This window comes from Megalobrama amblycephala, linkage group LG14 (genome assembly GCF_018812025.1).
Source record: "Megalobrama amblycephala isolate DHTTF-2021 linkage group LG14, ASM1881202v1, whole genome shotgun sequence".
Lineage (NCBI taxonomy): Eukaryota > Metazoa > Chordata > Actinopteri > Cypriniformes > Xenocyprididae > Megalobrama > Megalobrama amblycephala.
In genome coordinates, this window is record NC_063057.1 from 23,416,781 (window position 1) to 23,442,210 (window position 25,430).

Sequence of the window (25,430 nt, forward strand, 5' to 3'; positions counted from 1 at the left end):
TCTGAAATAGTACAGGTTGAAATTGTTTCCAGAAAAAATTACATTTGTTCAAGTCTGTGAAGTATCTGGGGCATGTGGATGCCGATGGAGTTCACAAGGACCCATAAAAGATTTCAGGACCTTGTCCTTCAACTAGACAAGCTAAAATGGTTTCTAGGCTTTGCTTTGTAGTATCTTCGTTTTGTCAAAGGTGACTCCGAAAATAGCCAAGCCACTAAACTGTCTAGCTGTAGGATATAGTCCTCCAAGGAAAAAGGGGTAAGGTCTACACAAGAAAGAAACAAAACACTCCTGTGAATCTGACAGTTCCCATTGTGAAAGTGCATCCAGGACTTTGACAAACTGACTTATGCACTGATACTTGCCTTTGCAAACCTACAACTCATATACATCTTATAACAATGTCTGTAGAGGAGCTAGAAGTGGCTCTTTATCAGAAAATGTATCCTTGAAATGGGCTGTCTGTGAGAAGCTCAGTGTCAAAAATGACCTAAAATCAATGTTATATATGAATGCACTGGAGTAGCAAGGTGCCAGAGCTGCATCCACATATATTGTAAAATTACAGGGTTACAAGACTAGGCTTCCTTGAACCTGATACTGGTATGCTTCACCCCTGAAAGCAAACCTGAGGAACATCCTGAGTTGAAGAAGGATGGAACATGGAAGTATGTCTTTAGATCTATCATGACAAACCAGATCTCAGATCTGATTGTGTCTCAGATCTGATTGTGACAGGACTCCCTAGCGCAGGTAAATGTTGTGATGATATTTCCACCAAGAGATGCATCAATTTTTGGTCAAGAGCTTGTATTGACAATACATAAGTCGAGCACTATGTAAAGTCTCCTCCAGAACATTCCATAGACTTTCAATGAATTTAAGGTCTGCAAATTCATGTGTGAAAATGATTCTTCATGCTCCTTTACAACCACTCTTTCACAATCTGAGCCTGATGAATCATGGCGTTGTCATCCTGGAATATGGCCATGATGCATCTTCCTACATGTTTGCTTCAGAAATGAAAAGCTACACACATAAAACTTGTTAGAAACATAATAATCACTGCAATAATGATCCAGTCATAGAGTCTTAAGTATTTGCCTATTTAAATCCAAAACAGTGACCTTTTTTATTTTTGGCCGGGCAGTGTATTTGGTAGAAGCTTCCACACTGCTAAATAGTCTACTAAGGGAACCAGTCTCAAGACTGATATCTGGTGTTAATTGAGCGACCAACCAGATTGACTGCTCTGGAACACTGAGATAAGGGCTCGCTGGAGACCACTGCGCCTCGAAGCACACAAGGTGGTGGGGTTGGCAGATCGGCCCTCTGAGGGCACTGAAGGGAGATGGGCACCGTGAATGAGGTGTAATCCATTTCTCTCTGGAGGGGTCTGCCCTCAGAGGTCTGACACAATTTTGTCAGGACCTCTTCACCAAAGCCTTCTTTGAGATATTGACGCACCTCAGATTTGATTACCCCAAGAAGAGTTCAGCTAAGAGTGCCACCCCAACCCCTAGTCCTTTTGTATATGAGTGGCTCAGGTTGCTACTATCTGCTTGTGTTATATATAACAGATATAAAAAATCTACTAAGGGAAACCAAGCCAAAAATCTGTTTAGGGATCCAGTCTCTCAAGACTGGTCTCTGGCATAACTTGAATAGCCAATTTGGTGTTCTGAAGTGCCGCTCCTGCAATGTGTGTGTTTAGTTGCTCACAGAGTCATGAAACAGAAATTAGAAACCTAGAGATGAGAGTGTAACGAGGTTAGTAGATATGGGAAGAAGGAGGCGGGAACCGGCGAACATTGAACAAAACTTTAATCTCAAAATAAACAAAGAACAAAACGAAAGTAATGCCGGCAGACCCTCGCGGACGTCTGCCGGCCACACAAACATAATAAAACATAAAATAAAGTCCAGGCCTGGTCCTCTCTCGTCCTTCACTGTAGTCGCTCCTCCTTTTATGCTCCCGGAGCTCCTCCGTGAGGGACTCAAGGCCGGTGCGCCTCCCAGGTGAAGATCATTAACACTCGCGCCACCGGCCTCGCGCCGTTCCCTCACGGCTCTCGCCCGCCCTGGTCGCCACAGAGAGTTCACACTGGAGAGAGCCATTTGAATTGCCAACAGTGTGAAAAAAGTTTCAGTCGAAAAAGAAGCCTTAAACTGTGTTGAAGAGCTTCACACGAAAAGAAAGTTTTGTCAATGGAAACTTCTACTATAAGAGTAAAAAAAACTTGAATAGACAAATCCAAATTAAACCCTGCGGCTCGTGACGACACATTGATGTCCTAAGACACGAAAAGATCGGTTTGTGCGAGAAACCGAATAGTATTTATATCATTTTTACCTCTAATACACCACTATGTCCACCTGCGTTCAGCACTCGCTTAGTGAGGTCTGATCGCGCTCTGACAACAGAAGTGATGTCTCAAGCTAATATATAATTTAGTCTCCCTTATTGATTTGGGTCTGAGTTGAATGTTTTCCAGATGAGGTGGAGCAGGTCATGTGCTTAGAGACAGTCTTTTACACTCTCAACAATCCCAGCTCCGGTCTTTTTGTGCAGCATAATATAAAATGGTCAGGTATAATAATAATTTATTTAGATTTTGTAAAAAAGAATAAATATACAGGCAGATGTTAAACTGCAGTGGAGTCGGATAACAAAGGACCCCACCTCTGCTTGGAGGAGGGATGTCACTCCACCTTTGTGGCCCAGATTAACTGCAGCACCATCAGCTCCAAGGCTATGGCTTTCTCCAGACATTTTGGACCAAGGCTAGAAAAGGCTTTCTTGGTTGCATATGTGATGGAGATACCTCTAGAGATGTTTCTGTGTGTAACTGGTTATTGCATCTTGTATCTAGAAACACAGTGCCATCTAGTGGATTTCTTGAGTAACAATCAATGGATATCATTACAAATCCCTCCTAAAACTGATCGCTCTCTGGGTTCAAAGCAATCAGCGACTGCACAAGCTGTGTTTTATCAATTGTTTTATCATCAGTGTAATCCTTTACAGTATCGGCCATTTTAATATAATACACAAGTTGAAATTTGATTTATTTATTGCCCTTATATTCTGTGGAGAAACTGAGATGGAATAAGATGTATATATTTGGATTCAATTTTACTTTAAAATAAAAATAAACAGTAGATCTCTCTGCTAATACAGAACTTAATTTCATCCTCAAATTTTTAATGAGTTTGAAATTCTTGAAAGTTGTTTCCAATCCTTTGTAATTTGAAGATCAAGATACTTTGAGAATATCAGTATTTATTATTATAATTGCGATCTCTTCAAACTTGTTTGAAATTAGATATAAGCCAGTAGCTTTTGAAAAAGTATCAGTGGTATTGAAAGCTTTTTTCTGCGATTAATCCTTGGAATCCTTTATTATATCATTTGAATGTTTTCTGTATGTGAATTTCTATTTCGTGTGAACAGGACCTTTATTTTGGTGTTGTGGCATGACGTCATAAGGCAGCGCCGCGCTCCTGCGTCTGTGATTCTGCTGAAGAAAGGTTTGTGTTTTTAATCATTTATAGTGTTTAAATCAATACAACCCGTTAAGACAATCATATAGAAACTTTGAAGTGAATTAATTATTTTTGGATGTAACATTATAATGTTTCTAATAACATTATGAACACATTGTTTGTGAGTTAAGCTCATCTACAGAAAGGTGCGTCTCATTTTATTCCATATATTGTGAATCAGTTCATAATAAACACGCAGTTTGGTCACGGGCAAGTAATGATAGAGAAACTGCTTTTCTAAACCAATTCGGATTTAGGTTGTAAGCGCTCGAATCACAGTAGTGATGTGTCGTTCGCGACCGAGTCGACTCCCGATTCTCGCTCGTGATTGGTCGCACGCACATACACAAGTTTAGATTCAATGCGAGTTTAGTCAGTGCACAATGCAGTGGTGTTCTGAAATGAGGCACATTTTTTTTTTTTTATGAATCAATGTAAATTCATGTGCATTACTTTATAGTACATCAAAAAAGAACAAAAGAAACAAAATACAATTCTATTTTGTAATTTTATATTAACAATGTAATGTTCTCAGAACCAAGTCAATCTCATCAAGTTAGTGTTTTAAGCATTTCTACATTCATTCCATAATAACTAAAGGCAATAATAATTTAAACAATATATTTTATTTGTGTATTGCGGTTTTTCTTTTTAATTGTCAACCTAGGATATATGGGATCACAGTCATGCTCCGTAAACACCGTCTGTCACAGACACAAATTGTATTTTGTAACTGATTGCACTAAAAAAAAAAAAACCCCGCAGTCATCATGCTTTCAGTCCATTTCAATTTTGATTTTGACGTGACATAAAGCGGTGATATCTAACTGTGATCTGTTTACTTACTTTTCAATTAGTCTTCCCATTGACGCCATCATGTTCAGTCAAACCCACACGCGGAACGCGCACGTCAACGAGAGGCGGGATTTATCGCACAAACCAATCATATCCAATCACAACCAATTACATCCAATCATAGCGCGATGGAGACATTGCCTCCTATCATGTGACTTTCCCCCATTCATTCTCAATTACCCCCCACAAAACCCACCGCACACCGGGGGTCTGATGATTTTATATGGTTTCCTATGAGAGGAAAGGGAGGCATGACTCCATAGACTGTAAAGCATGACTCCTCTGTGTAACTTTACCTGCGGGTGTCGCTGTTGGGCAGTGTTCCTTAAGAAATACGCATGACTTGCGCTCTTTTTAATGTCATAATTTGTAATATTTGTGTTGTTTTATATGTAATATGGATTATTTTCTCATCCTATTTTTTTGAGGAGGCACTGCCCCCCTTGCCTACTCGGAGGAAACGCCCATGGCACAATGATATGTTCAATGCTTACTAGTGCTGGATGGCTTTTGGTGTTGTTTATTTTGGTTTTTTTTTACATAAATGAAGGTGTATACCAAAAATAATGTAAAATAAATATGACAAAAAGATTTGAATTTGAATTGTGTAACTCTGAATTATAGACACGGAACTATAGGCATTTAACAAAACTGAATATTACGTGGCATTTATATAAATTTTTTAAAGTTTTAAATTTAAATTTTAAAGATAGTCGACTAGAAGAGGGAGCGATCGTTAACGTCAGGAAATCCAAACATCGACCTCAAATATGGCTTATCACTACAAACATGTAAGTAGTAGCAACTTTACAAGTCTGCTCAATGTTAGCTTAGTCCTAGAAAAATGAAAAAAACATTTACTGCATGACATACAGGTGCCGGTGCATCACTTGCATTTAACTTAAAACACTTTTAAATGTAATATTTAAATATAAAAATTTCTGTAGTGAGTATACTGTTTTTTTTTTTTTCCTCTCCCAACCTCATACTCACCCGTCCCAGATCAACACCCTATAATCACCACCACACTCACTAATGCATTATGCATCTACATGTAATTGAGAGCATTCTGAAAGATTGCTTATGTGTGATCAACATGTCAATTTATTATAAGCAACACAAGACTTTAACAGCCAATGACATTTACAGCTGGAGAGACTGGATTGATTTTCTACTGTTTAGTGTCAATCACCATCTAACTCAGCTAGTTAAGAGCTACATTTAGCCTTAGATGTTATACTAAAATGGTAGGGCTGGACGATTATGGCCTAAAATCAAAACCTTGATTAATTAACATTTTACCTCGATTATGATTAATGAACAATTATTTTGTTTTTGTTTTTTTGCTCTCATAGTTCCCTGACAAGGTTTGTACTGTAAATGTGATTGACTATTAAAGGTGAGATATTTTTTTCCTATTGAAAGATTGATCTGACATAACAGCTCACTTTCAGCAGTTATCTATGGTTCGTAACATTTCTTTAAGATTTCTGCTTGTTGTAAATCGGATACAGATAAATTAGCACAGTACCAGTACGTAATGAGAGTGTGTGTGAATTAGTCATACCATCTCTCTATTAATTGTGAAGCTGTGGGTTGTAAATAGTTCCTTCAAAAGTAGAAAAATATATGCTATAAGTTTTGAGTAAGTCCCTGAATTTTGGTTTCGATTACTTTTCAAATAATCGTCCAGCCCTAGAAAATGGTCCCTGGAGCATATAGGTTTTCCTGTCTGCTTGAGTGGATTGCGTTTGTAGCTCCGTAAATATGTTTTTAAAATCAAAATCGCTGTCGCTAGCACAACACTCTAACATTTCGTTAGCCTGTTATCCTGCCATCTTTTATGAGTCCATCAAACAACTGTGGTAAGCCGTAATGTGATAAATGTGGGGAGATAGTCTGGCTGATGGACAAGATTTCAGAAGATTCCAGTCGGAGAGTACTAAAATTAACATTAAAGAGGAGTGTGAACTTGCAGGTACGATGTCAGATGATGTAATTTGCTCTGCCCCCCTTCCTGTTCACCGTGGTACAACGAGCACACTTGGGCCCTTAAAAGAGCAGCCAGCAAAATGGAGTGCAGCTGAAAGAAAGCAAAACTAGAGGTGTTTCACATGTTGTGGAAAGATAGCACTATTGCATATAAAAAGGCCTTAAAAACTGCTAGATCTGCCAATTCACTCACTAATGCATATATTATGCATCTGATCTTGTAAACATGCATTTGAAAGCATTCTGAAAGACTACTTATGTGTGTGTTATCAACATGCCAATTTATTATCAGCAACACAAGACTTTAACAGCCAATGATATTTACAGCTGGAGAGAATGGACTGATTTTCTACTGTTTAGTGTCAATCACCATCTAACTCAGCCAGTTAAGAGCTACATTTAGTCTTAGATGTTATATGAATAATGTCCCTGGAGCACAGGTTTTATCAGCTGGCAATTTTCAGTCCACATTTAAGAGTGCAAGTGACAACTATTATTAACAATAATGGAAAGATGAGGCTTATCAGTAGGCCTATGTCACAATCACCCTGTTTGGACATTGTATTTTGTTTTGCACCATTTCCTGCCAGTCTGTCATCATAGTTACGCATTGCGATTCACAAGCTTGCAATTTGATTCAATATAAGTTATTTTGGATATACTGTATATCAGGTACAGTACATATCAAATTTTCTCAAGAAAAAAATCTCAAGTAATGCTGTAAAATCTACATGGGAATCAGCTGGTGACCCAGTAATATTGAAGGTTACAATGAATTGATTTGTATACAAACTTTACACTTAAGAAATTTATAATAGGCCAACCAACTTTATAAATGATTTCTAATCCAATTTGTTTTTTGAAATATAAACATTTAAATGGTGGCTGTCAGCTAATCGAGCTAATAGCAGCTCGATTGTAATCTCCGTCTGTATACAAATTACGACAAGCCATGTTTGGATGCCGATCTAGGATCGCAAAGCCATGAGCATCAATAGTTTGCCATTGTTGATGGGAGGCTTCGAGATGCATCGGAGCAGCTAACTCTCACTAACTTTAACTCTCACTCTGACTCTCTTACCAGTGTACTGAACTACATCTGATTGAGACACACTCAGACATTTAGTTTGGATGTGTTTTTCTTTCTGTTAATTCATCTCATCTTAATCATGACAGAGTGTCCAAACACACAGAAAATCTCCTGGTGAAGCAACTGAGATCCACGTGACACACTATTATAAAGATGGAGTTTATTAAAGAGGAGAGTGAAGACGTGACGATTGAAGAAACATTCAGAGTCAAACACGAAGATACTGAGGAACAAACAAAGATGACGTTTATTAAAGAGGAGAATGAAGACATGAAGATTGAAGAAACATTCAGAGTCAAACATGAAGATACTGAGGAACAAACAGGTTGGTTTCATTTTTTAAAAGACTTCAGTAATTCTGCATCATGCATTTATTGATATACTAAACCCGTGCCAAAATAAATGACAAGTCAAGAATTAAATTAGGCAAAATAATAAAAATATAATAAAAAATAAAAATAATTTTGTGTAAAAGAAGGATAGTGACTTCTGAAATAAAATAATTTTAATTTAATTTCATGGTTTGGGGTCGCTGAATTGTAACTTTACACACAACTGCCAGCTCCTGTGACATCAGCAGCTTCAAATACTTTTTAAATTTTTTTTTTTAATAGCTGCCATACAATTAACAATTGTTATCTAAAAAATGAAACGAGATACACAGTGTATAACTTTAATTTCTAATATATATATACATACATACATGTATAAATTACAGTGGTGTGAAAAAGTGCTTGCCCCCTTCCTGATTTTTAAAAAAAAAAAATTAGCATGTTTGTCACACTTTCATATTTAAATTTGTTTGATGATCTGAAACATTAATCAAAGATAACACAAGTAAACACAACATGCAGTTTTTAAATGAAGGTTTTTATTATGAAGGGAAAACAAAATCCATACCCACATGGCCCTGTGTGAAAAAGTGCTTGTCCCCCGCTGTTAAAACATAACTTAACTGTGGTTTATCACACCTTAGTTCAGCTTCTCTAGCCACACCCAGGCCTAATTACTGCCACACCTGTTCACAATCAAGAAATCACTTAAATAGGACCTGCCTGACAAAGTGAAGTAGACCAAAGGATCCTCAAAAGCTACACATCATGTTGAGATCTAGAGAAATTCAGGAACAAATGAGAAAGAAAGTAATTGAGATCTATCAGTCTGGAAAAGGTTATAAAGCCATTTCTAAAGCTTTGGGACTCCAGCGAACCACAGCGAGAGCCATTATCCACAAATGGCGAAAACATGGAACAGTGGTGAACCTTCCCAGGAGTGTCCGGCCGACCAAAATTACCCCAAGAGAGCAGCGACGACTCATCCAAGAGGACACAATAGACCCCACGACAACATCCAAAGAACTGCAGGCCTCACTTGTTAAGGTCAGTGTTCATGAATCCACCTTAAGAGACTGCCATGCAGGCCATTTTTGCCCAGAGTTCCAAGATGAAAACCGCTGCTGAGCAAAAAGAACTTAAAGGCTCATATTAGTTATGCCAGAAAACATCTTGATGATCCTCAAGACTTTTGGGAGAATACTCTGTGGACTGACGGGACAAAACTTGAACATTTGGAAGGTGTGTGTCCCATTACACCTGGTGTAAAACTAACACAGCATTTCAGAAAAAGAGCATCATACCAACAGTAAAATTTGGTGGTGGTAGTGTGATGGTCTGGGACTGTTTGCTGCTTCAGGACCTGGAAGACTTGCTGTGATAAATGGAACCATGAATTCTGCTGTCTACCAAAAAATCCTGAAGGACAATGTCCAGGCATCTTTTCGTTACCTCAAGCTGAAGTGAACTTGGGTTCTGCAGCAGGACAATGATCCAAAACACACCAGCAAGTCCACCTCTGAATGACTGAAGAAAAACAAAATGAAGACTTTGGAATGGCCTAGTGTCCAGACCTCAATCCTATTGAGATGCTGTGGCATGACCTTAAAAAGGCAGTTCACGCTCAAACCCTCCAATGTGGCTGAATTACAACAATTCTGCAAAGATTAGTGGGCCAAAATTCCCCCACAGCGCTGTAACAGACTCATTGCAAGTTATTACAAACGCTTGATTGCAGTTGTTGCTGCTAAGGGTGGCCCAACCTGTTAATAGGTTTAGGGGCAAGCACTTTTTCACACAGGGCCATGTGGGTTTGGATTTTGTTTTTTATTCATAATAAAAACCTTCATTTAAAAACGGCATGGTATGTTTTCTTGTTATCTTTGATTCAAATTTAAATTTGTTTGATGATCTGAAACATTAAGGTGTGACAAACATGCAAAAAAATAAAAAAATAAGGAAAAATATATCACACCACTGTGTTAAATCAATAGATTTTGATGGATCAAACATCAAATAAAACAAAATTAAACAAAATGAATTAGTCCTCAGATGCAATGCAATTAGAACGGCTCAGAGGTGTCACCTCAACCCAGCGGTCCCAGATTTCATTGTTCTTGTTAAATCCAGTTACCTACGGTATATTTCTTGAACACCCGCAGGATCCCAACACAAATGTGTGCAATGCAGTGCTCTACTGCAGGTTCTTTTTATAATGGGCAGTATTTGGGACGTGTCCTAATGAAAGTTAAGAATTAACAGTATTAATAAAAGGTTCTGAGATTACAGGTTACAACTTTTTGTCAGTTGTTTAGTGGGTATAGGATCTAGAATACATGTTGTTGGATTTGATGCTTTACATGTCTAAATGTTTTTATGTCTGACATTTTGTGCCATTAAACCGGTGTTAACTTGTTTTTGTTTATTTTGACCCTAGACCTGATGGTGCTGAAAGAGGAGAGTCAAGAACTAAATGAAATGGAAGACAAAGATCAGTATGAGAAATGTCATGATTTCATGAATGGGGAAAAATCTTGTAGTTACTCACAGACTCATAAGACAGAAACTAGAAACCTCCAGTTGAGAGTTCACACTGGAAAGAGACCTCTGACCTGCCAACAGTGTGGAAAGAATTTCAGTCGAAAAGACAGCCTTAAAGTCCACATGAAAATCCACACTGGAGAGAAGCCTTTCACCTGCAAACTGTGTGGGAAGAGTTTCTCACTAAAAGGAAATCTTAAGACTCACATGAGAATTCACACTGGAGAGAAGCCGTTCATATGCACTCAGTGTGGAAAGAGTTTTAGACAGAAAAGAGACCTTACCATCCACTTGAGAGTTCACACTGGACAGAGCCCTTTCTGGACACAAGGCCATCTGCAAACACAAGGCCTTGAAGACCACTATAAAATAAATGCTGAAGAGAAATCGGTCATATGCCTTCAGTGTGGAAAGATATTTACACAGAAAAGAAACCTTAAAGCCCATTTGAGACTTCACACTGGAGAGAAGCCTCACACCTGCAAACTGTGTGGAAAGAGCTTCTCACTTAATGGAAGTCTTAAAGTTCACATGAGAGTTCACACCGGTGAGAGGCCATTCATATGCTCTCAGTGTGGAAATAGTTTTAAACAGAAAAGAGACCTTAATGCCCACATGACAATTCACACTGGAGAGAAGCCTTACACCTGCAAACTTTGTGGGAAGAGCTTCTCAGTAAAAGAAACTTTTAAGACTCACATGACAATTCACACGGGAGAGAAGCCGTTTGTTTGTGATCAGTGTGGAAAGAGTTTCAGATGTAAAGAATACCTTAATCATCACATGAAGATTCATTCTGGAGAGAAATGTTTTATGTGTCATCAGTGCGAAAGGAGTTTCTCAGATAGGAATCACCTTGAGAATCATGTAAAAATTCATATCGGAGAGAAGCCTTTCATGTGTCATCACTGTGGAAAGAGTTTCACAAACAGAGCAAACCTTGAAGATCACATGAGAGTTCACACTGGAGAAGCGCGTTTCACCTGCCCTCAGTGTGGAAAGAGCTTCAGGCTTAAAGGAGACCTTAATATTCACATGAGAGTTCACACTGGAGAGAAGCCTTACAAGTGTCATCAGTGCGAAAAGAGTTTCACAGACAGGAATCAACTTGAGAATCATGTAAAAATTCACATTGGAGAGAAGCCTTTCTTGTGCCAACACTGTGGAAAAGGTTTCACATACAGAGCAAACCTTGAGTATCACATGAGAATTCACACTGGAGAGAAGCCTTTCACCTGCCCTCAGTGTGGAAGGAGCTTCACGGTTAAAGGAAACCTTAAGCTGCATATGAGAGTTCACACTGGAGAGAAGCCTTACAAGTGTCTTCAGTGTGAAAAGAGTTTTACAATTAAAGGAAACCTTAATATTCACATGAGAGTTCACACTGGAGAGAAGCCTTACAAGTGTCCTCAGTGTGAAGAGTGTTTCACATATCACATAAGCCTGAAACAACATTTGAAAAGTCATTCTAGAAAGAAATAGCCATTTTCCTCAGTGTGACAAGAGGTTTAGAAAAAGGAGCAAGTCCAGCAATCATCTGTGCATTCACTCTGGAGAAAGACAATTCAATTGTGATCAATGCAATAAAAACACATATATATGAAAAGTCAAATGTGAGACCCTGTTTGTGTTCTTTGTTAAAGAGTGCATCAATAGAAAATGTGTATCTGTGAAATCAAGGCTACTTTCACACCGCAGCTGAATGTGGGCTTCATCTGATTGTCCACCTTCATGGCCACTTATTTTATTTGTACTGTTATCTTTTAGTTATATCCTTTACCTTGAGGCTTTCTTTGTGTGAATATTTGTGGCCACACCTGACCATCTTCCTTGCTATAGTTTCAAACATTAAAGGTGCAGTAAGTGATTTTTTTAGAAATGTTGTTGAAAGTTGCTCGGACTGAGCACCACAACAAATGTGTTGCCAATTGGCTTGAGTGGAGTAGAGAGAGTGAACAAGAGGAGATTTGAAGAAAGACTAGTAAGAGAGAGGAGAGACAGTACAAAAGAGAAAAGCTTGAAGAAATATCACTGGAAAATGAAGGGTTATGATCAGGCAAGAACTTTAAGACCCTTGTTAATATTAGAAAAGCTTTCCAGGGCTGGACACAGAGTTTGCATTGATTCTGCTCCACACGCGGGTAACACTAGTTTTGCCGTTTAACAGATTCAAGAAATGCTGTTATTGTAATGTTAGCTATAGTAAAAGGACAGTTTTGAGTATCAGTGTTTGTCTGGGGCTGCTGTACTGCTGGCAACCAACAACAAACTCTTACTTGTATATACTTGTGTGTACTGTATTCATTTTTTGTGCTTCCTTGTCGTTAGTTCATCTTCACTTCACTCATTATTTTGCTTTGCATCTGCTATGATAAATTGACATCCACTCTTGCATACCGGAGGCCAGCTAGTGAGAGCTGTGCAGGTAAACCTCACTCCCCTGATTTCAAGAGGGCAGTTAGGACCGAAGGGGTGTTCATGAATTTTAGAGGCAGAGCAATGAGAAGTGTGTTTATCTGGGTTGATTTCAAATATCAACAGTGTTCAACAACAATTATGGGAGATCGCATACTGCACCTTAAGCAGGTGAGGTAGAAGCCCTTTAATTTAGACTATGTAGAGGTATTTCTATATGTCATATTGGTCTGTTTTTTTTGTTTTGTTTTTTGTAATGTATTTGTGAGGTGTTTTGAATGTGCTGTAAAAGAGAGACATTTTTGGGGACGGCTCCAGTCGGGGACAAAACGCCAAAAAAACTGGACTGTCCCAATAAAAAGGGTACTTTCCACACCAAACCAGACTGAGAGGATGTTGGTATTGTTTGTGTAAACACATACAGTGGAAAGAGACATTTTGTGAACCCTTTCAATGGCATGTATATAATAAAGACATTCATTCACAATACTATGGAAAACGTTACTACCTTTTTAGCTGAATGACCCACAACTTGTTCCTGAGTTTCATGAGTTGTTCATGAGTCCTTTCTTTGTCCTGAGCAGTTAAACCATCCACTGTGACTGTTCTTCAGAAAAATCCTCCAGGTCCTGCCCATTCTTTGGTTTTCCAGCACCTTCTGCATGGTTGAATCCTATATAACATTGACAGTTTGGTTTTGAGATCTATCTTTTTTACACTGAAGACAACTAATGGACTCACACATAACTATTACAAAGGGTGAAAACATTCACTGATGCTCAAGAAGGAAACACAATGCTTTAAAAACATCATGATGTAAAGTTTTTGAATAGGATAAAAGAAAAAACATCCTGTTCAGAAAGTTTAAATTATTGTAGCAACTGAACAGATCAAATAAAATTATTTGTTATTTAACAAAGGTGTCTACATCAACCCCCAAAAGGACAGACCCCTGGTCTCCCCACCTTCCACTCTGTCTTGCGCACAGATGTGCACACGAGCCTTTTAAAGTATACTCCTTGGCTGTAAGTGTGGAGAGAAGCGTTTGGCACAGGCGCATTATCTAGTGGACAAGCACTCAATTTACTTGTGCATGCATTGTTGTACATGTATCGGATGTCCGTGAACTCTCCTGATGATGAAAATTATGTAATGCACAGAGACGGCCAGCCGAAGTATACTTTGGTCACATCTCAGAGATAAAACAGTTTACAATGCGAAAGGAATGTATCATTCCAGTCAAGGGAAGTTGGCCACATACAAATATACAGGCCATAAGAAACAAACCATACAAAAAACACTTAAAGCCCATAAAAACTGACTTTTCTTCATTCAACGTGGAAGAAATTGATTGCAGCTTAAGTACCATTGAACTGAATTATCAAGACTTTCTTCTCAGACTGCATCTCCAGACACTTGTTCAATGGCTAAATCACTGCAAGTATAGTAGATTTTACTAACTAAAAAAAGGTTAGTGTAAGCTATATATCCCTTTAAACAAGGTGAATTACAAAACTGATGGTTCTTTCAGATGGTTAACTTGACTCTTGACTCATAGCTTCATTCATGTTTCTTTATTGGTTTAATTCACTTTTACTTTCCATTTTATCCATGTGTGTATGTGTGATTTGTGTGTATGTGTTTGTTTAGACTAGTTATGCGTTTATGATTTACAAACCCGATTCCAAAAAAGTTGGGACACTGTACAAATTGTGAATTAAAACAGAATGCAATGATGTGGAAGTTTCAAATTTCAATATTTTATTCAGAATACAACATAGATGACATATTAAATGTTTGAACTGAGAAAATGTATCATTTTAAGGGAAAAATAAGTTGATTTTAAATTTCATGGCATCAACACATCTCAAAAAAGTTGGGACAAGGCCATGTTTACCACTGTGTGGCATCCCCTCTTCTTTTTATAACAGTCTGCAAACATCTGGGGACTGGGAAGACAAGTTGCTCAAGTTTAGGAATAGGAATGTTGTCCCATTCTTGTCTAATACAGGCTTCTAGTTGCTCAACTGTCTTAGGTCTTCTTTGTCGCATCTTCCTCTTTATGATGCACCAAATGTTTTCTATGAGTTAAAGATCTGGACTGCAGGCTGGCCATTTCAGTACCCGGATCCTCCTTCTACGCAGCCATGATGTTGTAATTGATGCAGTATGTGGTCTGGCATTGTCATGTTGGAAAATGCAAGGTCTTCCCTGAAAGAGACGACGTCTGGATGGGAGCATATGTTGTTCTAGAACTTGGATATACCTTTCAGCATTGATGGTGCCTTTCCAGATGTGTAAGCTGCCCGTGCCACACGCACTCATGCAACCCCATACCATCAGAGATGCAGGCTTCTGAACTGATAACAACTTGGGTTGTCCTTGTCCTCTTTAGTCCGGATGACATGGCGTCCCAGTTTTCCAAAAAGAACTTCAAATTTTGATTCGTCTGACCACAGAACAGTTTTCCACTTTGCCACAGTCCATTTTAAATGAGCCTTGGCCCAGAGAAAACGCCTGCGCTTCTGGATCATGTTTAGATATGGCTTCTTTTTTGACCTATAGAGTTTTAGCCGGCAACGGCGAATGGCACGGTGGATCGACAATGTTTTCTGGAAGTATTTCTGAGCCCATGTTGTGATTTCCATTACAGTAGCATTCCTGTATGTGATGCAGTGCCGTCTAAGGGCCTGAAGATCATGGGCATCCAGTATGGTTTTCCGGCCTTGACCCTTACGCACAGAGATTATTCCAGATTCTCTGAATCTTTGGATGATATTATGCACTGTAGATGAAGATAACTTCAAACTCTTTGCAGTTGTTCTCAGAGAAACTCCTTTCTGATATTGCTTCACTATTTTTCACCGCAGCATAGGGGGAATTGGTGATCCTCTGCCCATCTTGATTTCTGAGAGACACTGCCACTCTGAGAGGCTCTTTTTATACCCAATCATGTTGCCAATTGACCTAATAAGTTGCAAATTGGTCCTTCAGCTGTTCCTTATATGTACATTTAACTTTTCCGGCCTCTTATTGCTACCTGTCCCACCTTTTTTGAATGTGTAGCTCTCATAAAGTCCAAAACAAGCAAATATTTGGCATGACATTTCAAAATGTCTCACTTTCATCATTTGATATGTTATCTATATTCTATTGTGAATAAAATATAAGTTTATGAGATTTGTAAATTATTGCATTCCTTTTTTATTCACAATTTGTACAGTGTCCCAACTTTTTTGGAATCGGGTTTGTAGTTAATAAAACTTATGCACAATACACGAGTATTTGATTCTTGATATACTGTTTGCAAATCAAAGTCACTTTAATGATTTCTGATCTTGCTACAAACTCTATTAGTACTCAATTACTCAGTTGCCTCGAAAATAACCTTTCTGAGAATTGATAAACAATTAATACTTAAGGTTCGCTGGGCGGACAGGTTAATTGATTGTAATATTAATTCTGCTGCATAACCCTTTCAACTGATACAAATATTTATAATTAATTATAACAAGATATTAATATTTCCCCTTTTGGCTCATTTATACTAAATAAATATTTGAAAACATTAGTTCATTCACAATTTTAAATAATCTCAATAACTCATTTATCATAAATAGTAAGGAAGTAATATTTACCTCCAGTTATAAAGTTTTGAGAAAAATAGAGGTTGGGTCAGGATTAATTTTGCTTTATGTTTAAAGAATTCCAGTTCCTCAAGAATTGATATATAGTTTACAGTGTTGTGGAAGTACTCTGGAAATGTAATTAAATTACTGATCACTCCTAATCAAGCTGCTGTTCTGATTACTTTATTTCAAAAGTAATCCGTTACATTACTAGCCCCCCATCCCACCCTCTCATGAAAAAAAAACTAATAAAAAACAACAAAACAAACTGTTTAGCCTGCTCATGAATTAACTTTATTGGGACATGCATTCTCACAACAAAATTAAGCCAGTCTCTTCTGACATTTAAATCAAACTTTCAAATATTTTACTTGCTTTTCTGAATATTCCACTTATAAAATAAACAAAGCCAGTCTCTCTCCTGACTTTTTAGCCCTTTAATTAAAAACATATTTATCTCCTGAGCTTTTTGTAATTTGTAAGTCTTTTAACTAATGCCTCTGCATATTCTTCCATCATATCAAAAATATAAAAAGTAAAGCAATGTTCTCTTCTGACTTTAACAGCACTAGATCAGCAAAGATTGTTATGTTTTACAAAACATAAAATGTTGCCAAAGAAACAGTGGTTGTTTTGCATTAAGAGAATCTTCTTATATCTCTCGTCAGACATTCTGTTCCTTCTAGGCATGAGCACTAAACCACCCAAACTAAAAAGCCGCTCTACATGTTTGTTAGATGGAGTCAGAGTGTTATATTTCAAGAAAATGTTCTTGATGTTTGAGAACTGGTTCAGTGTCTCAAGCTCATATCCTCCTGACCTCAAGTCACAGAATTTGTTTCCAGCCTCTTTCTTAGAGTTCAGATTACCCAACACCTGTGAAGAGACGACAGCAACCTCAGCAAGGATTTCAGATGATGCAAAGTCTGAATCAACACAGACAACTGCCAAATTTCCTATATATTTTGATCATTATGATTACCACCTATTGAATGACTATTTGTATTCTCCTTAATCATTCCAAATAATATACATTTATTTCATAAAAAAGGCTATGACAAAAGTAACTGAACCGAACATGTACCCTCCGGGTCACCATAAAAGACACAATTATTTTGGTCAATGTTAAATCTTAGGCTCAGGATGTCAGCAAGAGGATAAACATCACTTACAATCTTAAAATGAATCTCTTTTGCTTGAGGTATGTGTGAACTCAAATGTAAAATCATGGTGAGGCTGTCCTCATCTTTTGTCTGTGATGCTCCTGTCACATCACACTGTAATTGGTGCTGATTGCTGATGCGGATCAATACCTGAGTTAAGTGTGAATGCAGCGGCTGAAGGTGTGACTCTCCCTGATCTCTGTGATCATGAGTGCTGTAGTTCTGCTGATGAAACTCTTCCTAGAACTGCTCACAGTTTCACTGCTTTAGTCAGACTTCATGACTGCAGCGTGACAGTTTGATCTCTGGATCCTGCGGAAGAAAAGTGCTCAAAAACATTGAAAGCATTACAACTGAAAGACAAGACAGCTCATATGTTCCTTATAGAAGACAGATTTGTTACTTTTCAGTATATATCTGTTATTCCATAGAGGGATATTATGAGGAATATAATTATGTTTGTAAATCAATTTCCAGTAAATGAGTACCTGCTTGTGAATCTGAGAGGACTTTTATTTTGGTGTTGTGACATGATGTCATAAGGCTGCGCCCGCTCCTGCATCTGTGATTCTGCTGAAGAGAGGTTTGTCTTTTTAATCATTTAAAGTGTTTAATACAATACAATCCTTTTGCTATTTTTTTTAGAGAACTTTGAAATGACTTAATTATTTTTTTAATGTGACATTATATTGTATTAAATAACATCAATGAGCAGTTTTTTATGAGTAAAGCAAATCCACACAAGTAGCAGAAAAGAAGTGTCTTATTTCACTCCCTATATTGTAAATCAGTTCATAATAAACATGTTGTTTGGTCTCTGGCAAGTAATGCCAGAGAAAAACTGAGCTTTTCTAAACCAATTCAGATTCAATTGAATTGTGAATTCAGATTCAGAGTTTGTAATCGTTTGAATCACTGAATCACACTGATGACTCCTGCAGTTCACCAGTGTAAATACAACAAGAACACAAACATGTGTAATGATGACTTCTACAAATATTCTGTTTTCATCACAGTGTAATCCATTAAATATAATCTACAAATCAATACATAAATGCCTAAATATTAATTGTCTGTATAAGTCATATTCTTTTATTAATTTGAAGAGCTAGTTTTGAGTGTTTTTTTTTTTTGTTTGTTTGTTTGTCTAATCAGATCATTTAAGTCCATTAACTCAAACTCTGACTCTCTCACCACTGTACTGAACTACTGAACTAGATCTGATTGAGACACACTCAGAGATTTAGTTTGGGTGTGTTTTTCTTTCTGTTAATTTTTCTCATCTTAATCATGACAGAGTGTCCAAACACACAGAAAAACTCCTGGTGAAGCGACTGAGATCCACGTGACACACTATTATAAAGATGGAGTTTATTAAAGAGGAGAGTGAAGACGTGAAGATTGAAGAAACACTCAGAGTCAAACATGAAGATACTGAGGAAAAAACAGGTTGGTTTCATTCTCAGTCTTTCTTCAGTCATTCTGTGTCATGATCTCCTTAGCTCTATTATTTGTCTTGTGACAAAATGAATGACATGTCACACATTAAATAAGAATAAGTTTTATCTAGTCAAGTAGTTGTAAGGGGGGTCTGGGGGCATCCTCCCCAGGATAAGATTTTTGTGATTTTAACATGTAAATGAAGCATTCTGGTGCACTCTGAAAATAAAATAAATGGAACATTTGCTTCAAGTAAAAAACAAACAAACAAACAAAAAAAACATATATTGACACTATAGGGCTGGGTGTTGACAAATTTCACCATTGGATTTGATTTTGATTCAGAATTTGATTTCGATTTGATTACCTTTGATTTGTTATTGATTAATTTGGGGCTTATCAGGTACAGTACATGGAAAATTCATATCTTTCAACATACCTGAGGATGTTCATTCATGTTCATTTCATATTGTAACTAGTAAAGCAGAAGAGACGATTGGTTCACGTGCGCTCTTCTTTAACTGAAGCGTTACAGCTATCTGTGGCAAAGAGCGCCAAGAATGATCGCCACAGCTTAAGAGACTCTAGTCTATGTGAAAGTAGCCCATTTTCAAATCTTGTGAGGTTTATTGTGCTTGCAATTTCACCCTGACCTATTTTTAGGTGTGCCCAGCTGCCACTGCATTAGTACACCCGTGGCTACGCCAGTGGTTCTTGTTGTTCATTTACGTGTTTAGTCTTTCTTTACAAAGTGCCATTGCCAAATTACCTGTCTGGCCCACATAATACAGAATTGATAGTTGTTTCCATAGGGAAATTAAATGGAAGGAGTCCTTAGCAGGGGGTAGATTAGTTGACACTTCAGGTGTTCCGGCTGACCTAATTTATGCAGCCTAACAATTGACATGATTTGAATTATAGAAGTAGATAATGTGTTATGTGTATGCACGTTTAAACAGATGTGTTTTTAGACTAGATTTAAATTGACATAGTGTGTCTGCTTTTATATACAATGGGCACACACAAATCTGGGACCACTGGGTTGAGGCGACATCTCTGATCCATTCTCACTGCATTGCAATGTATGTCTGCAATGCAGTGAGAATGGATCAGAGATGTCGCCTCAACCCAGAGGTCCCAGATTTCTGTGTGCCCATTGTATATAAATGTGTATTTGTTTTAACATACAAAGGCCAATTCAGGAACAACTAGGAAATTTGTCTGAACACCACAATTTTGTATAGTAAAAACCCACTTTTTTCTGAACATTTATTGATTCCATTCTTCTTGTTAAATCCAGGGACCTGTGGTATATTTTTGAACACCCGCAGGATCCCAACACAAATGTGTGCAAGTGCAGTGCTCTACTGTGGGTTTAGGATCCTAGAATACATGTTGTTGGATTTTATGTTTTACATGCCTAAATGTTTTTTTTTATGTCTATTATTTTGTGCCATTAAACTTGTTTTTGTTTCTTTTCACTCTAGACCTGATGACGCTGAAAGAGGAGAGTCAAGAACTGAATGAAATGGAAGACAAATATCAGTATGAGAAATGTCATGATTTCATGACTGGAGAAAAATCTGTCAGTTACTCACAGACTCATAAAACAGAAACTACAAACCTCCAGATGAGAGTTCACACTGGAGAGAAGCCTCACACCTGCCAACAGTGTGGAAAGAAGTTTGGTCGAAAAGACAGCCTTAAAGTTCACTTGAAAATCCACAGCGGAGAGAAGCCTTTCACCTGTAATCTGTGTGGGAAGAGTTTCTCACTAAAAGGAAATCTTAAGACTCACATGATAGTTCACACTAGAGAGAGGCCGTTCATATGCACTCATTGTGGAAAGAGTTTTACACAAAAAAAATCCCTTACAATCCACTTGAGAGTTCACACTGGAGAGAGCCCTTTCACCTGCAAACAGTGTGGGAAGAGTTTCAATGAAAAACGAGGCCTTGAAGACCACTTGAAAATACATGTTGAAGAGAAGTCGGTTGTATGCCTTCAGTGTGGAAAGATATTTACACAGAAAAAAAACCTTAAAGCCCATTTGAGACTTCACACTGGAGAGAAGCCTCACACCTGCAAACTGTGTGGAAAGAGCTTCTCACTAAATGGAAGTCTTAAAGTTCACATGAGAGTTCACACCGGTGAGAGGCCATTCATATGCTCTCAGTGTGGAAATAGTTTTAAACAGAAAAGAGACCTTAATGCCCACATGACAATTCACACTGGAGAGAAGCCTTACACCTGCAAACTTTGTGGGAAGAGCTTCTCAGTAAAAGAAACTTTTAAGACTCACATGACAATTCACACGGGAGAGAAGCCGTTTGTTTGTGATCAGTGTGGAAAGAGTTTCAGATGTAAAGAATACCTTAATCATCACATTAAGATTCATTCTGGAGAGAAATGTTTTATGTGTCATCAGTGCGAAAGGAGTTTCTCAGATAGGAATCACCTTGAGAATCATGTAAAAATTCATATCGGAGAGAAGCCTTTCATGTGTCATCACTGTGGAAAGAGTTTCACAAACAGAGCAAACCTTGAAGATCACATGAGAGTTCACACTGGAGAAACCCGTTTCACCTGCCCTCAGTGTGGAAAGAGCTTCACGCTTAAAGGAGACCTTAATATTCACATGAGAGTTCACACTGGAGAGAAGCCTTACAAGTGTCATCAGTGCGAAAAGAGTTTCACAGACAGGAATCAACTTGAGAATCATGTAAAAATTCACATTGGAGAGAAGCCTTTCTTGTGCCAACACTGTGGAAAAGGTTTCACATACAGAGCAAACCTTGAGTATCACATGAGAATTCACACTGGAGAGAAGCCTTTCACCTGCCCTCAGTGTGGAAGGAGCTTCACGGTTAAAGGAAACCTTAATCTGCATATGAGAGTTCACACTGGAGAGAAGCCTTACAAGTGTCTTCAGTGTGAAAAGAGTTTTACAATTAAAGGAAACCTTAATATTCACATGAGAGTTCACACTGGAGAGAAGCCTTACAAGTGTCCTCAGTGTGAAGAGTGTTTCACATATCACATAAGCCTGAAACAACATTTGAAATCTCATTCTGAGAAGAAATAGCCATTTTCCTCAGTGTGACAAGAGGTTTAGAAAAAGGAGCAAGTCCAGCAATCATCTTCGCATTCACTCTAGAGAAATACAATTCAATTGTGATCAATGCAATAAAAACAGAACACTTACAACTATACATGAAACGTCATGTAAATGTGAGACCCTGTTTCTGTTCTTTGTTAAAGAGTGTATTAATAGAAAATGTGTATCTGTGAAATCAAGGCTACTTTCTCACCGCAGCTGAATGTGGGCTTCATCTGATTGTCCACCTTCATGACCACTTCTTTTACTGTTATCTTTTAGTCATATCCTTTACCTTGAGGCTTTTTTCTGGTGAATATTTACTCCAGTGGCCACACCTGACCATCTTCCTTGCTATAGTTTCAAACATTAAAGGTGCAGTAAGCGATTTTTTTTTAGAAGTGCTGTTAAAAGCACCACAACAAACATGTTCCCAATTGGCTTGAGTGGAGTAGAGAGGGTGAACAAGAGGAGATTTAAAGAACAACTATTAAGAGAGAGGAGAGACAATACAAAAAGAGAAAAGCTCAGAGGAATATCACTGAAAAATGAAGGGTTATGATCAGGCAAGAACTTTAAGACCCTTGTTAATATTAGAAAAGCTTTCCGGTGCTGGACACAGAGTTTGTAGAGGTGTTTCTCTATGTCATGTTGGTCCGCTTTTTTTGTAATGTGTTTGTGGGGTGTTTTGAATGTACTGTAAAAGAGGGACATTTCCAGAGATGGCTCCAATCAGGGACAAAACGCCCAAAAAACTGGACTGTCCCCATAAAAGGAGTACTTTCCACATCAAACCAGACTGAGAGGATGTTCGTATTGTTTGTGTCAACACATACAGTGGAAAGACAAAGTTTGTAAACCCTTTTGAATTGGTATAATGGCATGTGTACAATAAAGGTGTTACATTCACAATACTATAGAAAATTTACTACCTTGTGGTTACCTGGATGACCCACAACTGATATCTGAGATTCTTGTTCATGAGTCCCTTCTTTGACTTGTGTTTTCAAGCACTCAATTTACTTGTGCATTCGTTGTTGTACATGCATCGGACGTCCATGAACTCTCCTGATGATGAAATTACGTAATGCGGATGGTGCACAGACATGGCCAGCTGAAGTGTACTTTAGTCAAATCACAGAGATAAGACAGTTTACACTGCAAAAGGATTGTATAATTCCAGTCAGGGGAAGTTGGCCACATGCAAAAACAATGGCCATAAGAAACAGACCATACAAAAGACACTTTTCTTCATTCAAAGTGGAAGAAATTTATTGCATCTTCGGTACCATTGAACAGAACTATCAAGACTTTCTTCTGAGACTGCATCTCTGGACGCTCGTTGAATGTTAAAGCATTGCAAGTATTGTACATTTAACTAAGTGAAGTTAATAAACGTAATTTCGGGAGGAGTACGCCCATCTAATCTTCCAATTAATACCAAGGCATAAAACCAGCACCATACCTCTTCCTCTTGTTAGTTCTTTCGGCATCCCTTCGCTTCTCCTCCTTTTTGTACAACTTTGCCTGATACAGGGGGGCAGTCGGAGCTCGAGTAGAATATCCTCTCTGAGCCCCTCTATAGCAGACAGCAAGCCAAATCTATTTACCACTTACGCTAAGATTATATGGGCACATGAACTTGTGAACTAATCAAAGGTTTATGTAAGCTGCATACCCCTTTTAACAAGGTGAATTACAAAACTGATGGTTCTTTCAGATGGTTAACTTGACTCTTTCCATAGCGTCATTCAGTTTTACTTTCCATTTTACCCACATGTGTATGTGTGATTTGTGTGTATGTGTTTGTTTAGACTAGTTATGTGTTTGTAATTTAGTTAATAAAACTTATGCACAATACACAAGTATTTGATTCTGATATACTGTTTGCAAATCAAAGTCACTTTAACGATTCCTAATATTGATATTTCCCCTATTGGCTCATTTGCTACATTATTAAATACATATTTGAAAACATTAGTAAGAAAGTAATATTTACCTCCAGTTATGATATTTTGAAAAAAAAAGTTGGGTCAGGATTCACTTTGCTTTATGTTTAAAGAATTTCCAATTCCTTAAGAATTGATATATAGTTTACGGTGTTGTGCAAGTGGAAGTACTCTCGAAATGTAATTAGATTACTGATTACTCCTTTTAAAAGTAATCAAGTTACTGTTCTGATTACTTCATTTCAAAAGTAATTTGTTACATTACTAGTTACGTTACTAGCCCCCCCCCCCATCCCACCCCTCATGAAAAAACAAAAACCAAAATAACCTCTTTAGCCTACTCATGAACAAAATTAAGCCAGTCTCTTCTCATGTTTAACTCCAACTTTCAAATATTGTACTTGCTTTTCTGAATATTCCACTTAGAAAATAAACAAAGCCAGTCTCTCCTGACTTTTTTGCCCTGTAAGTAAAAAACATTTTTTTGTAATTTGTAAATCTTTTAATATAATGCTTCTGCATATTCCTCCATCATATATATATATAAAAAAAAGTAAAGCAATGTTGTCTTCTGACTTTAACAGCACTAGATCAGCAAAAATTGTTATATTTTACAAAACATAAAATGTTGCCAATGAAACAGTGGTTGTTTTGCACTAACAGAATCTTCTCAAATCTCTTATCAGACAGACTGTTCCTTCTAGGCATGAGCACCAAACCACCCAAACCCTGAAGGTGTGCTGTGGTATCTGGCACCAAGCTGTTAGCAGCAGATCCTTCAAGTCCTGTAAGTTTTGAGGTGGATCCTCCATGGATCAGACTTGTTTGTTCAGCACATCCCACAGTTTTTGTATCCAGCCTCTTACTAAGATTTCAGATGACCCAACACCTGTGAAGAGATGATGCCAAACTCTCAAGGATTTCAGATGACCCAAACTCTGAATCAACACAGACAACTGCCAAATTTCCTATATATTTTGATCATTATGATTACAACCTTCCTTCAACAAGCTCATTTTTCAGCCTAAATAAATACACAATGTTAGCTAACTGAATGATTTGTATTATCCTAGAATTGTACATTACTGAAATGTTGTTTTTGAAAAGAGGTTGAGTCTTGATTAATTTTTCTTTATGTATTAAGTATTCTGCAAAAAGTTTGCTATGACTATTTGTATTCTCCTTAATCATTCCAAATAATATATGTTTATTTCCTAACAAAGGCACATGATTTAATTCAATCCACTCTAAAACCTTTACAAACGGTTTGATTGTATAGGAAAAGAAAAGATGATCTGTCGTTTTTGAATAATTACTTGAAAAAACATGTATCCTCCTGGTTACCATAAAAGATAATTACAGTGTTTCTAATAAACTGGTT

General features: G+C 37.6%; 1 protein-coding gene across 1 annotated transcript; it reads left to right on the plus strand.

Moving 5' to 3' along the window:
- Positions 1-5,088: 5,088 nt before the first annotated feature.
- On the plus strand, positions 5,089-23,960 carry LOC125244365 (zinc finger protein 585A-like). Its single transcript, XM_048154455.1, has 5 exons — positions 5,089-5,192; positions 7,570-7,808; positions 10,253-11,837; positions 20,103-20,137; positions 20,491-23,960. The coding sequence occupies exons 2-5, from the start codon at positions 7,637-7,639 to the stop codon at positions 22,086-22,088; spliced, it is 3,390 nt and encodes a 1,129-aa protein (XP_048010412.1). The 5' UTR covers positions 5,089-5,192; positions 7,570-7,636; the 3' UTR covers positions 22,089-23,960.
- Positions 23,961-25,430: the final 1,470 nt, after the last annotated feature.